This window comes from Haliotis cracherodii, unplaced genomic scaffold (assembly GCF_022045235.1).
Source record: "Haliotis cracherodii isolate W230 unplaced genomic scaffold, xgHalCrac1.p SCAF_3, whole genome shotgun sequence".
Taxonomy (NCBI): domain Eukaryota; kingdom Metazoa; phylum Mollusca; class Gastropoda; order Lepetellida; family Haliotidae; genus Haliotis; species Haliotis cracherodii.
The window spans coordinates 37,109,036-37,125,104 of record NW_027266286.1 but is presented as its reverse complement, the minus strand read 5'-3'; the positions used below and the strand labels follow the sequence as shown (position 1 = coordinate 37,125,104).

At 42.3% G+C, this 16,069-nt stretch overlaps 1 protein-coding gene and 1 pseudogene across 1 annotated transcript; both read right to left on the bottom strand.

Moving 5' to 3' along the window:
- Window positions 1–11,276: 11,276 nt before the first annotated feature.
- LOC139475401 (uncharacterized) lies at window positions 11,277–11,636 on the bottom strand. Its single transcript, XM_071258617.1, has one exon. The coding sequence runs from the start codon at window positions 11,634–11,636 to the stop codon at window positions 11,277–11,279; it is 360 nt and encodes a 119-aa protein (XP_071114718.1).
- A 3,409-nt stretch (window positions 11,637–15,045) lies between these two features.
- On the bottom strand, window positions 15,046–15,571 carry LOC139473735 (uncharacterized; annotated as a pseudogene).
- Window positions 15,572–16,069: the final 498 nt, after the last annotated feature.

Genomic DNA, 16,069 nt, shown 5'->3' with positions numbered 1-16,069 from the left:
TTATATCAAAGTGCCAAAATCAACGCATTTCATCAGGCATTTTATAAAAGTTAACTGATATTGTTTCTGCATAAGTGCAAACATTGGTGTCAAGAGACTGACCAAAGATGTTAAAGAAAGTGGATTGACCACAAGTATGTGTGTACACACAGAACAATTGTGAAAATAATATTATTTATGTAAACAAATACTTGTTGCATGGAATATAACTTGTACTTGTCCTAACATTGTATATGTGCAGTGAAACATTCATATTTAGCTGTAAATATAGAGAGAAGTTGTTTATCAAGGTACTTAACTTTTTTGGATATAATGCAAGCTTTCTTTGCGTATTTGTTCCATCAGGAGTCAAACTCGGGTAAAAGAGGGAGAGAAGGAGGGAGGCAATGAAAACTGTATGCGGCCTCCACCACCCAGTCTCACTGAAATGGAACAGCGGGTGAGCCTTCAGTTTCTTTTTCAATCATGCATGTTATATCATTGGGTTTTATGTATATATGTGTGCACGTTTAGCACACAATAAGTACAAATGAATATAGCTGTAATTTACCAATTTATATGAAAAAGTCTTAATAGAGCAGTTTGATTGTGATTATAACAAACAAGTCTTCATTGGCCTTGCTGCCATCCATCATTCCCAGCAGTCTCCATATACTGCCCAATCTGGCTGTTAGGGCTGGGACGGGTAACTCGGGTACTCGGGTCAGGTGGGTCCTGAGTAGGACCCAGGTACCCACAGGACTACCCGGACCCATGGTTACTCATGTGATATATTTTTTAATGACAAAAACTCACCATAGCTCAGTGGTTACACTACTTGTCACTAATGTTTGCATTTCTTCCTGACGATACACATATTCCTTTTGACTTGTATATGTTTGAGTAAAGTCAACTTCCGTGTACTCAAGAATTACTCATTTGATACATGTATCTAAATAGTTTGGGCCAGGGCTGCATAAATCAATTCCAAAGCAAACATTTTGTTCCCAACTCTTGAGATCTGCAGTGGATACCAGGGTAGGGTTGGGTAAATGTTAATTTGATATTATTGTTTGAGCAGCGATATCATGTCCCTTCATCAGTACATTATCCCTACCCAATTTCACGCTTTGCATCCATGTACATGTATATTATAAATCTAATTCCTTGCCACGTATACATCGCATATTTCGATTATCAATCATCCATTTCAAAAATTTCTATTCCATATCCACTTATCAAATTTACCTCACCTTTCACCATAATAACATAGTAACATATTACCACTTTTCTTGTACATCTAACTAAGGCCATTCCATTGTTTTATTAGCAATAATTATATTAGTATAAATATCACTTCCCAGCATTCTTCTGTTTACATAACAGGCACGTGCGCAGGTATCCTTCCTGTAACCCTTCCTGTTCATGCTGTGTCACCATTTAGAAGCCTTTGTCTCACGCTACCACCATCCGTCCCCTGCCACCACTAGGGGCTGGCCCTGTTGCTGTTTCAGCTTTCTCAGCAACTTCTGGGCGGGCTTTCTCCCCACACACACACAGCTCATAGGGAGCAGCCACATTCACACCACATGACCCCAGGACCGGTAGATCCCAGGGATGACCGGGTCGCTGTGACCCCAGGTCCGGATATCCCTAGGCTGAGTCAGGAGCACCCCCAGGGATAACCAGGTTGCGGTGACCCCAGGTCTGGATATCCCTAGTCCGGGTCAGGAGCACCCCAGGACAATGCAGAGGTGGTCCGGGTCTTCGACCCTAGGACACCAACACCTCTCTGTGGCTCTCCCTTCCAAAATCATCATTCTCATTAGCAGCAACCGAGTCAGCCACCTTTTTGCCAAAATATTAATAAATTTGTATTTCATCATACTACTTGTTTTGTTGTTGTTGTTGCACAAATAGGGGGTCGGATACCTGGGTAGTAAATTTGGACTCATTGCAGGCCTACTGGCTGTTTTGTAGCATGAACAAATCATAGATGATCCAGGCCACTTGGAAACCACACTTGTGAACCTTTTGATTAGATATGTAATTCTTCCATCAGCCACACATTCATTAATGAATATTTAAGTTATGTAATTCATTTAATTAATGTCTGCGTGTATGATAGTCCAACTGGTTGTTTACAGTTTTCTTTATTCATTCTTTATTCAGCAGTGAGAATTGCTTTAAAGTAATAAAACAATAGTCCTTTATCATATTGGTAATTCTGTACGGAAATATAAACCTGTTTTGGACCTCATGACAAAACCCATGTTGGGCCTTACGTAATGATTGGTTAATATCAATGAGAAAGTAAGGCACCACTAGTCATTGTCAAGGTCATTAATGGAGTAAACAAGGTGTGTATCCTTTGATGTTTCACTCAATAACTTTGTTATTACGTCTGTATACTGAGTGAGTGAGTTATTGTTTAGCAGCGTTTGGACAATATTACAGCCATTAGCGGCGTGAAAAGTTTTAGGGATTTATATATTTAATAATTATTGAAATATTGAAGATTTGTACAGGATTAACTGTAAAGAGCCTGAAACTTTGAATTTTAGGTTTTAATAATTTTACGGGAATTTAAAAGTATGTAAAATTATATTTTGTTAAAAACTGGTAATTTCCTTGCTAAAATAATAAAACGTATTCTGAACGATCAAATAGAGTTTTACGGAAAAAAAGATGACTTACGGTGAAAAGTTCATGCTGGTCGGAAAAAAAACATTCATAAAATAGTATTTTACTAAAATATTTGATAAAGCCTTATGATAGGTAATAAATACAGTACTTACTCTCTCAAAATCCAAGATCCCAGTGAAACATTTGCGCCAAATTGACTGAGAACATTAGTTCTGCGAACAAAGAACTCGGCTGCCATTGGCTAGTATTTGTAGATAAACTTTGACATTGCATAATAATTAGAACCGTTACCAAGGGCTCTCTTGGAAATATGTGTCTGATGTCGTATGTTGTATAAAACAAACTATGTCTTCCCCTATATGACATGTTTTTATAAAACATTTGATAGAATCACAAAGCATCCTACCGAATATTACAATATTTTCCTCGTACGAAGAAAAACAAAATATGAACAAAGCATTTAAAATTGTCATCTATAAAACAAAATGATTATACGAAGTTATGTTAACATAGCATATTAGTTGAAATAATTAGTTATTTGAATGAGAAAATGAATGTTAAGAACTTTTTTTCGAAAAAAGAAAACGCTGCCATACTGTACTCTATGACCCCCCCAGTTCAAACATAAACAAATGAGAATTATCTGCCCTTTGACAATCGTCCCAGATATTTACCCCTCACCCCTCCCTTTTACGTTTTAGATAGAAATATTTTATCATAATGACTTCAAATAATTGTTTTTATTGCGTTGTTACGAGTTTAATTACGTATACAATAATTGAGTAAAGAAATCTTGTTTTGCTATTTTCATAAAGGATATTGTAGATACATTTGAGTCTGCAGATGAGCTGAGAGCATGGGCCGTGGGGTACGGTATTGAGAATGACGAACACGTCATTCTAAGGGAACTGAGGCTCTTGTGCCGAGAAATTGAGCAATCTTATATGCCTAGCCCAATGGTGACGGACGAGGCCTTTTCATTTTTAAACAATTGTATAGAGGGTACTGAGTTAGTCAAGGGGGAATGGAACGGTATACAGACATTTTCTGTTCCGAAAAAATGGGCATACGGGGGGTCTGTGGATGAATACGAAACCCTTGCAGAGTTGTTTGTGGCCTCGGGGGAGTGGAATGATATACAACCTATATCCCCTGTTTCTAACAACGGGGATAGGGAAGTGAATAGAATGCCATCTGACTAGCTGACACTGAGCGATGTAAAACTCCTTCTCTGAAGCGATACAGACCTCACCAGGAAGAAATCGACGACCTGTGTAGAGTCTGTATCGCGGACGGAGAATGGCACCCATCCTATAGAGGTAAAAGGTTTCCCTGCAGACATTGCGGAGGTATATTCAAATCGATGACAGCTCTTCCGCAACATTGGTCGGACTGTCCATGGCGACCTAAGGGTTCCATCAACTAACCCTCTACCAGCGGTCTGTACAGACTGGGAAGGACTGGCCCGCTTCCTAGTCCAGAAAGTCACCGACAGACACACTTCAGTGACGAAACTCACGACCTTGAGTCACCAGACAGTCCGGAAGAGGTGAGACCAAAACAGGCTCACTATTCGGTTTCATTTCGTAACCAAAAGACTTTCGCCAAGAATAATGTCGTACAATGAGTGTACGAAGTAAAATTTAACAAAAAACTGGCAAGGTAAAAAATTGCAAGACTTAGATCACCAGCTACACCGAATGATGGACGATGTCCTTCATAGGGCTAGAGGCTCTCTCGCCAACAACGATCTTGGTTGCGTTGTCATTCGTCATCGTGATCTAGCCAATGCTATCGTCATACCTCTTCACAAATTGCAGGATCTCAACGCCCGTGTCGTGTTAGATTACATCATGAAAACATTGAAGGAGAATTCAGTGGTTCCAACTCTGTCTGGTTCGAGCCAACTCCATATCAATGGCCAAAGCGTTTCGAGGCGCAAAAACAGAATGGCGAGAACTGACTTTAAATCATCCCGGTCAAAGTGATTTCGATCTCGTACTGACCCACAGAAAATGTTTTCCCTGTTTATTCACGACCATGACACACCCCAAAAGCACCGTTCAGTGTCGTTTTGCTAAAAAACTGACGGAAAGGGCAGGCCTACCCACGGATCGTCCGGCGAGCTTAGCCGACATACCCCACTTCGAAAGAGTTTTGAACTACGAAATACTGGTGATTAGCGCTGAAATGGGTAACAAATTCATTTGCAAGGGGGAAAGGTACAGTTCTAAGACTAAATTGTTCATTCACTTGCTAGAAGGAGACCAGCATTTCCACGCTATCACCAGTATATCCGGATTTTCGGATACAGTTACTGGTGTGACAATTGTCTGACGCCTTACTCAAATCGTGAAAAACACAACTGCGAAATGTATTGCATCGTTTGTAAAGCCCCCGATTGCGTCATGTTTGACGAATCAGTCAACTGTCATGACTGTAACATGACTTGTCGTTCCGACGAGTGTTTCGTATGTCACAAGAGCGAGCAAGGTAAGGACGGAACGAAACCTTCCGAGTGTGAAAAATGGAAAAGGTGTGTTCTCTGTTTTAAAGTATTGAAAACACAGGATAGAACCTTGGAAGAACACACCTGCGGGGAGTATAAATGCAAATCGTGCAAGAAATATGTCCCCAACGATCACCACAGTGTTATCATCATCCCACCTCGGTAGAAAACAAAGGTGTATCAAGTGCTCACAAGATGACGTGTACGTTTGCGAAGACGGATACATACCATCTCTTTGTCTGGTGTGCGACATGTGCTCGTGTATGCATAGCATTACTTGTACCAATTGTCACAACTTGTCATACGGTCGAAATGTACACAATCCCAATTTTGTCATAGCCCAATCGGTTTGTGACGTGTGTAAAGAGGAGTCCGCCATAGACAAACCATGTCCTTCTTGCGGGACACGTTGTGAGTCTTGCGGGTAACGTAACAAAAATCATACGTACATCAATCCTCCATGTAAGGACAAGTTGTGGCCTCAGAGAAGTTAAATTTCATGGTAAAGAAACGGCATCTGACTTTTGTTCCTGGTTGTTTTCTGATGAACACAAACAGTTCACCATTTTTGCTCATAATTTCAAGGGGTACGACGGATACTTCATTCTGTCATATCTCCTCCAAAACTCGATCGTTCCGCAGAAAGCTATATATAGTGGAAGCAAGGTAATGAACCTTCACGTCGAAAGGGGATTAGACGTTAGTCTACTAGACAGTCTGTCCTTCTTCAACACCCGTCTGGCCAATTTACCTAAAATGTTTCACCTGACAGAACTGAAGAAGGGGTATTTTCCTCACTTTTTCAACATGCAGGAAAACCAAAGCTACGTAGGGCCTTACCCCGACGCGTCATATTACGGCACCAATTTTATGAGCGCCAACGACAGAAAAAAATATTCTGGATTGGCACGAGAAGCAGAACGGTGAAATCTTTGATTTTGGCGCCGAAACTGAAGCCTATTGTCGCTCCGATGTCGATATATTGAGGCGCTCAGTAATGGTCTTTCAGGATCTGCTGCTCAACATCACAAGAGAGACTGAAACGGTTAAAGACCTTAACATGGGCCGTGAGGTAGAAAGTGTGGTGAAATCGGGCGTCGACCCCACGCAATGAATCACCATCGCTAGCGTGTGTATGAAAGTGTTCAAAGAAAAGTTTCTCCATGCTTACGACCGTATAAAACTGGATTCTGAAGAGGAGTGGCTCCCTCTGAAACAAAAGGATGATGGTGAAAAGATTGTTTAGATCCAGGACGAGTGGGTTTCGCTCGATTCCTTGTTACGATGAGGCATCAGTGTCGAAGCAGAAGAAACATTGCCCAGTCCCATCGCTACGTTACCTTCGGAGGGTTATGTACGGAAGGACCAGTACAGTATGACGTCCATACAGTGGCTGGAATGGTTGTCCCATTTGAAAAACCTCTATATTCAACACGCGTTGAATGAGAGTCAATTTCGTATCCCCTGTCACAAGTACGCGGCGGACGGTTACTGTAGGGAGACTAACACTATCTATCAGTTCGATGGATGTATCTTCCACGGGTGTCCTACGTGTTATCCGCACAACCGTGACGTAACGATCTTACCTCGTACTCAACAATCCGTTTCAGAGCTATACACTCTTACTATGAGGCGAAATAGCTTTTGGAAATCGAACGGCTACAAGTTTGCCAAAAAACTTGCCAAAAAGATCACAACCAATTCCAAATTCAAACACTACGTACAAACGCTAGATATGCAGGAACGTTTGGACGTGAGAGATATTTTTTTCGAGGGTAGGACTAATGCCGTCAAACTCAAGATTTTACGTCTTTGTACCCCAGTGTCAACAAATATGGACGTTACCCAAAAGGTCATCCAGCCATTGTTACGAAAGACTTTAAATCATTGGATCAGTATTTCGGTGTGGCTTAAGTGAAGGTTTTTCCGCCGAAAAGGTCTCTATTATGCCGTGTTGGCCTACAGATCGAACAGGAAACTGAAATTCGCCCTTTGTCGCATGTTTTCGGATACCGAGCAACGAGAGCCGTGCCAACATTCTGAGGAGGAGAGAGCGTTTATCGGTACCTGGTGCACACCCCAACTCTGAAAAGCCGTGGAGAAGGGCTGCAACATTGTCAAATTTTACGAAGTGTACCACTGGTCGGAAACCACTCGTTACGATCCCGAAACCAAGACCGGCTGATTGTTTGCCGAATATATCAACACCTTCCTGAAGATCAAACAAGAATCTTCGGGTTGGCCTGCATGGTGTACAAGCGAGTTGGACAAAACCCAGTATGTTTCCAAGTATGAAGAGAAGGAAGGCGTTAAACTGGATCCATCTCAAATTGAGTAGAATCCGGGACATAGGGCTCTGTCCAAGCTAATGCTGAATTCCTTCTGGGGAAAATTTGGTCACCGTTCAAACATGACCCAATTCAAATTTATCCACCACCACGACTTTTTATAAGTTTTTATAGTTTTCCGACAGATCCGTCTAAATGTGTGGAGAGTCTCAACATTCTCAACCCCGCGTACTACAACTGCGGTGGTCGCACAGTGATACCCCTTTTGTCCCAGAAAATGAATGTACAAACATTTTCATCACTTCGTTCACCACGTGCTACGCCCGTTTGAAACTGTACGGTCTTCTGGACATTTTGGGTAGACACGTACTGTACATTGACACCGATTCGGTCATCTTCTCTAGTCGCCCAGGGGATATCAACCCCCCTTTGGATGACTATTTGGGAGATTTGACCGATGAACTGGACGGAGATCCAATCCAGACTTTTGTCAGCGCGGGCCCCAAAAATTACGCCTACAAGACCATAAGCGACAAAGAAACGTGTAAAGTCAGAGGATTTACTTTGAACTACACGAATGCTCAGTTGATAAACTTTGAGCTCATCAAGGATTTGGTTTTACTACCCTCCAGGGATGGTAGTATTACGGTGACCAACCCTACCAAAATTAGTCGAGATAAACAAGCGACTAAAATTTACAACAGGAACGAACACAAGAATTATCGCTCAGTCTATGACAAAAAGAGTGATTCAAACAACCGATCTAGACACTCTGCCCTACTTGTATTGAAAGTTTTTTTCAATAATGGTCTAAAAGGGGAAGTGTACACGCAAAAATCACTTTCTTTCTTTTTCTAAACAAAACGCAATTTTAGAATTAGTTAGTATCTGTGTTTGAAAATATACACTCATTTTTTTCACAGTGAAAGTAGGTATCTCACAATAGTGTGAAAATGATATGCCGTTATGAGGCCTTCGTTTTTCGAGCTAAAGAGGCCTGAGTTATCCCCCTTAGATTATGACGTAATTGGTGCCAATCAACTGGGTCCCTGTCTTTTCTGAACTCAAAAGATATCAAGTACAAGTTTTCGGTAAAACAACATGGCCTACTACACACTCCGGCGCAGTGGTGACTCAGCATAACACTATGCTGGCTGGCATCTGAGACGCTAGAATCACACACCTGTACCTACACCACGTGAAGCGGCTCTAACAAAGCATGATGACGTCATAATGTTTATCAATTGGCACCAATGACGTGATATTGAAAGGGGCATAAGCCATGGTGTTTTTGTTATGGAAATAGAACACTTGGTAAATGTGAAAAATATTAATCGTTTTAATGCAAAACATATGTTAATTAATTGTGATATTTTTATATTTTTGTCTATGACACTTCTAGGTTAACACTTTTATTGTGGAAAAAGTACAAGAAAATTAGGTTTATTTCCGTGTGAACTTGCCCTTTAATGTGTCCCCTCTACTGTACCCTAGGCTCATGACGTGTCCCCTCTACTGTACCCTAGGCTCACGACACGTCCCCTCTCTGTACCCTAGGCTCACGACGTGTCCCTCTCGGCTCACGACATGTTCCCTCTACTGTACCCTAGGCTCACGTGTCCCCTCTGCTGTACCCTAGGCTCACAAAGTGTCCCCTCTACTGTACCCTAGGTTCACGACGTGTCCCCTCTACTGTACCCTAGGCTCATGACATGTCCCTCTACTGTACCCTAGGCTCACGACGTGTCCCCTCTACTGTACCCTAGGCTCACGACATGTCCCCTCTGCGGTACCCTAGGCTCATGAAGTGTCCCCTCTACTGTACCCTAGGCTCACGACGTGTCCCTCTGGGCTCACGACGTGTTCCCCGTACTGTACCCTAGGCTCACGACTTGTCCCCTCTACTGTACCCTAGGCTCACGATGTGTCCCCTCTGCTGTACCCTAGGCCCACGACGTGTCCCTCTCGGCTCACAACGTGTTCCCTCTACTGTACCCTAGGCTCACGACGTGTCCCCTCTACTGTACCCTAGGCTCACGACATGTCCCCTCTACTGTACCCTAGGCTCACGACGTGTCCCCTCTACTGTCCAATTTGAGTAAACTCAAACGACATAAAACAGTCCTACGCGTGCTGGGAAATAAGACTACATTGGCTAAAAAGAAGAAAGACGTTTTGAAGAAAAGTTTAAACGTTGTCACTCTCGTACTCGGTATCGTAGCCCCCTTACTAAAGACATTATAGAACGATGGAGAAGTACGAAAGATTGCGTCAGTGTGCAGAACGACAACCCATTCATCAACAACGGCAAGGACAAGACGAGCGACAACCCATTCAACAACAATGACAACCACAAGACGAACGACCCACCCCTATTAACCACACCCTCGTACAATACGGAGATGGTGAGGTCTGGGAAGGTGACGACGATACAAGTCAACTGAGTACCGATTTGATTTTGAGCACTCTACCAAAATCCTACCGTCAGCGAGGATTGGCTCTATTAAAATTCATACAAAGGGATCCAGATCGCCAGCTCTCGTGGAATCGTAAAGGACAATTGATTTACGAGAAGGGGGTCGACTGTCTCAAAGACTCTCAATACCTGTACAAGCGACTTAAACCTAAAGGCCTGGAAGAGTTTTACGGGGATTTGAAAAGGGTGCACGTACCCTGAGGGCTCATCGGGAATCAACAACGATGGGAGGTTGACATGCAAACGGCTACTAAACCACCCCCCGGTATTCCTGACAATATTATCGAGAAGAAAAAGAAGAAGAAAACGTTTAACTGGATCGCTTTGTAGATTGTATTTGTATAACTTATAGTGACACTTTTTAAATAACTCTCTCGTCGTTGACATTATTCCTTCTGTCATTTAATCTGTTTTAAAAATAAGACGTGAGACTTGATCCTTGATATTTAATCGCTGTACGTCTTTAAAATCGGTATGATTTGAGGTTAAACAAATCAGAGTTCTCTCCGTTACACCATTGGTTTCTACGATAGTGTTGATGCAGAAAGAGGCGCTCGTATAATCACCTTATAGCGATTACTTCCGATGTTTGTATTTCTCTCGCTATTGTACACTATTCCTTCTATCATTTTATGTGTGCGAAAAAGGCTCGATGTCAATAAAATTGTATACAATCGTATATTGTCTTATCGTATTTTTGTTATGCACGAGTACAAATAACCCAGTTCATAAATACTATAGAGACAACAGGACAGGGTGCCATATCTCCATTCTGCTCTTCTCCGATGGGGAGCTTGTGTGGGCTAGCCGATTAAAGTTTCATAGTCTATTTTACTGGGAAAACTATACAAACACTCGCATGCAGAAATGGACATAAATAGGGGTAACATATAGAGTCCCTTAAGGGGAGTATTCTACCTCTCTACAATGATATCTAAGGTATAAATACAACGATGAAAGTAACGATAAGCAAATTTATACACAAAGTCATCGTTAACCCTCGTATGTGACGTAAAAAGTTCCTGTACAGGCTTTACCGAATAATCTCTGGTTTTTAACATAATGTACAGTAAAGCGTACAGTCCACATGTACTGCTGTCATTTCTCTGCAGTTGTTTCACATTCCTCTCCAAGAAAGTCTGAAAGCTGTAGTACGAGGGTTTCTCTCCCAAACTGTCAAAAAATTCACCGTGTTGGGGGCTTTCTATCCACACGGCGACCCAGTGTTGACCGGTCTGCGTTGAATCTTGATTGTTTACGATAAATCCTCACGGATAAGAGGTGATGCTATAGGGCATTTGGTCAGCGGCAATCACGTTAATGTTATGATATCTATTCACCGGATCCAAGTTCAGGGCACACAGTAGCTGCAGAGTGTTCATGGTGTCGCATACAGAACGTTCCTAGCTTCATCGATTTCCAGCAGGAGATTGTCTTCCGAGTACACTATACAGTTGACGGTCTCCGGAAGCACCGTCTTGAACTGAAGCTCCAAGCACAAAGCAGCCCTTTTAAAGAGATCCATGTAGTTTTCTTTCAAGTGTTCTGGTTCCAAGGTAAACTGGTAGAGAGAGTAACCCGTGGAAAAATTGTATCTGGTTTTATCCAATCCAAGGTGTTCTCGGCCTTCGAACAGTCTCTCGTAGGCGGTAATGATCTGTCCCGAACTGAGGCTCAGAGGCTGGGAGGGAAGAGACTCTCCGTTGACGTACAAAGCTATCGTGCTGAGGTCGTACATGGCAAAGTTAAGGGTTTTTTCGTATAACTTCCGTTAGCGGCCTCTGCCGATATCAGACCCACAACCACCCTGTTGGGGCATTTGTTTTGGAACAGATGGTCCCAATGGAAGATCAGTTGCTTTAGGGATGACGGCCACTTTCACATCTCTTTTAGTGAAGGGATATTTAGCGGTGGTCTCTCCCAGCATCCTCGCATGACTCGTGATTATGGCTCTCACGTACAGTTTGGTGTGTTGAAGGTCGATGTAAATGATTCCTTGATTCGATGTATTAAATTCCACGGGGCTGGTATCCGTTGTAATCTGAGAGGTCGGTCTATAATGTATGTAATAAAATTTCTCTACGCCGGTAAACGTAGGCGGGGTAGATAACAAATCGAGTTCGTCGGCTACCGCTTCCACGTATGAATTAGTCATATAGGCTGCCATTACTTTTTTTGGACAAATTATCGCACAATTTCCGCTTCTTCGTCGCAGGAGGTGCTTTTCGAGATGTGCTCGCTTTGCGTTTCTTCGAACGACTGACAGATTTTCCGTTTGTCCGTCCTTTAATACGCTTTTTTTTCTGAAGCTCATTCAAGGCTTTGGCCTGTTCGACGATTTGTTGGGTCGGCGCGACCAAGTTTACTTTCACCTCGTAGTTTGTTTTTTCCTCCTTCCGCTTTTTATATTCAGGATTGTACAACTCCAAAGTTCTGTTCACTGACATCATCCCCTGTCTCCGCCCTCCTCTCATGATCGGCACGTAAAGGTCCAGCTTGCCTTCCGCTGACAACTTGAAGTAGTGATACCACTTCTCGGGGTCCGAAATCTAAAGTTTATATCCCATCGGCGTGGACATATTGACTCCTCAAAAGTTTAGTGTAGAATAAAGATATCCGCATATTTTCGCTCTTTTTATACCCGTTGTTAACTTTATTTATCCGGACACCTTTTTGAAAACCAAAAGGGGAGCGGTTTTAAGTGTATCGTTACCGTTACTAGCCCATTCAGAAAGGTAGCTAATTCGCCTTTGCTGTCCCTTATATCCAGATCGATCGTCTGTAAATCTTGAACCCTCACAGTGATATATTGGTGGTGTAAAAAGTCGAAAGATCTCTTATCTCCCGCGAGGCATACTGTTCTCAATAAGGGTTGCTGGCTTTCTCCCACGTAAGACGAATGGCATAGCGACGAATAGACGTACACATCGCGACAGTCCGTTCCTTTCTCCACTCGCCAACTCTTAAAAACTATACAAGATAATCCTTTCACCCAGTGTCCGTGGAGACGAATGGCCTTGTTGAGATTGACTCTAAACCGATACGGTTTATTATCCAGATATATCGAACTACTGTCCGTGCTTCTCAACGTAATGTTCTTATCCATGCTTCTTGATTTTAGGGTTAGGTAGTAGATATCCCAAAGAACTGCTCAATAAGGCTGTCCACAAGTTGGAGTTTCCTTTATCCAAAGACAAGTTGACGATACACGTAATCACCACGATGTAAATGATGATAATCTGCGAAAAAACACAGTTTTGGTCTTGGCTTCCTTCTTGCCCAACAATATCCAGGTTTGGTGAGACGGGACGCGTCTGAGAGGTTGTGCTTTGGCGGTGTCTTCCATCCTTATGGCTCGATACAGGGTTTATTCATCCTTATATAGTTTTATTTTCGATTCGGGAATCCACGAGTTGTACTTTTTCGGCCAATGTAACCATTTCACCAACACTTCTTTCTTCTTTCGTCGCGTTCTCTTTTTTTATCACCTCTTGATTTCGATACTCTTGATCGGGATTTTCGGTCACTTTTTGAAGTTTGGCGGTGTAGAATGTTCCCTCGATAGGATCGCCACCCCAATCGTTTTATTTGTACAAGTCATTGTATTTGAGACCAATATCTGCTGATTACGGTAAAGATTTCCCCAGACCATTTTTCTTGATATTCTCTGTCGAAAGCCTTTCTCAAATGACTCACTCTCACTTTGTCGCCCCTGTTGAAGGTAAACTTTCGTTTCATATACTTGGGCGGCTTTTTTAACGATTTCGACTTGATCAAATACTGACTGACGCTCGCCGGCGTTTGTCCAAACATTCTGTGTTTCGTATGATTGTAACTACAGACTACTTTATCGAGAACGTCCACATATCTATAAGTAAAGTTTTTCAACATGTATCGATACAACCGCATCTTGATCGTTTTGATGACTCGTTCGGCATAAGGCGATTTTGTTTCGTTTAAAGTAAACAATTGATGTTTATCTTTCAACCTGAGGTATTTATTTACCTGATGGTTCTTATACTCCGACCCCGAATCTGACTGAAACAACCCCGGCTGTCGGGACTCTGTCTTCCATAAGGAGGTCAATGCATCGACCATGTCTGTCCCCGATTTTGATTGGATAGCGATTACCCACAAATACCTGGAGAACTACGCCATCATTGTACTTGGCCAATGACGTCATATCCATGAGATCGGATTGCCAATGGCTATCTAGTCCTTCCACCATGTACTGATTACGCGGGAACTTCCTTCTGACCTGATGCATCATAGTATACATCTCTTGACCCCTCAACCATTTCTTGATACGGTACAATCCGATATCGAATTTACCTTCAGCCTTTACGTCTTCATACAGTTTCTTAGGATGTTCGGGATCGTAATAGATAGTTTCGAGATACTCTTCCCACGGCCTCATACTGGCAACTGACTAACGCGTGCAAACATGCTACTATTTATACTACTTCAAAAAATGACAATACATATACACGTCTACATTTTATTCACATTTGAACAATAAAATAGTAAGTGACATTTTCCCAAAAAAGTTCACAATAGTTCCGGTTAACAACCGAGATTGCTTATGGCAAACAAATCTTTCCAAGCTTCCTTCCTGACGACTTCTACCATGTTTAGGTAAGAACAGTCCGGGGACCACTTCTCGTTTTCTATCCAAGGATCGTCCGTGCTCGTCCACTCCTTCAGACGAATATCGCAGTTGAAGCACATGCACATGTCGCCTTTGTTCTGATAGACGAGTCCAGCATGAGCCATGTCCTTAGCCGTTTGAATAGGCCTCTCTTTGAACGATGCCAAACGGTTTTCGAATGAAGACCACTTATTCATAGGAGGTACTGCGTTACAATCGCAAGTTACCGTCTTGTCCAGAGGATAATATCCGCACAAGTCCATGATACAACAAACATGTCTGCACGGTCCGATGTCTATGCGCTGAATGACTACCGTTCTTCACAACGCCTGCTATAGCGTAATATGAGGGGAAAACCCTCGCTTCTATTCTTAGAAAGTGATGTCATTATCTTATTTTATACATGGTAAAAACACGTGGTATTTTTAGACACGGGATGTAGCCCCGGAAGTGTCACGCCCACTCAAAAGTTATAGTCGGAAATGTCTCTGACAGATTTTCACCAGTTCATGTAGTCGTTCGGATTACAGAATGTGCACCAGAGGGCCCCTACCTGATTTTGGTGATCCTCTTGCATGATGCAAGGTACTATCGTCTCGAGTTCTGGGACGTAGTCTACCATCACCCCAAAACACTCTTTCAGTTTCTCCCACTGGTCCAGCTTACCTTTCATAGATGGTTTCACAACCTTATCTTCACAACACCAACACCAATGCCGTATATCCACACCAGCAAACTTTGTGTCAAACTGTACATATGTATTAGCACCCAGATGATAGAAGATCTTCTCGTCTTTTCCCTGTTTCAACAATCGAATAGACTCGTCCACATGACTGGCTCCAGTCTTCATCACTGCATCAAGTTGATTTTAATCCCTCGCTTAGTCGGAAAGAACCGTTCTTTGTCATTTTCGATTTTCTGATGTGAATATGAAGTTCGTCGTCCTTCCACGTTTTGGCCATGACAAACACGCCATTGCCGATATCTAAATGACATCTCAGAGTCGATTCAACGCATGTAGCCATGTTGAATGAACGTCTCGACTGGAAATAACGTGTAAAGCATAACTTCTCCTTATGTTACATCTTTACACCTAAAAATAGAAAACGGAAGTAATGACGGAATGTCCGGTGAAGAAGAGTTTAGACTCGAGGGGTAGCGTCCCGGAAGTGGATGACGTCATACCTATTGTTCAGTATACAGGTACTTATACAACACCCAACCACTGGTGGTCACTTCGCTACAGAGAGCACCTATCAGAAAATTGCAGCAAAGTTTTACTGGAAAGGTAATTACTTTCAGATATGTTTCAGACCTATTTTTCAATATTTTTAAATGCATCAGAATTCCATATCCTAAATATGATTAAGTTTAACCCAAGTATTTACAAGAGCTCCACCTATAATATACCCTGAATATACCTGTTCTGGTCGGCTGAAATGGAATAAATTAAATTTGATTTAAATGTTATTTAAGTAATTGTGTGAGCTTGTGCATGTGACCATATATTCTTGCATCATTTT

Excerpts from the sequence above, each read along its gene's own strand:
- LOC139475401 (XM_071258617.1), bottom strand. The coding sequence starts at position 11,636 with ATGTACGACCTCAGCACGATAGCTTTGTACGTCAACGGAGAGTCTCTT.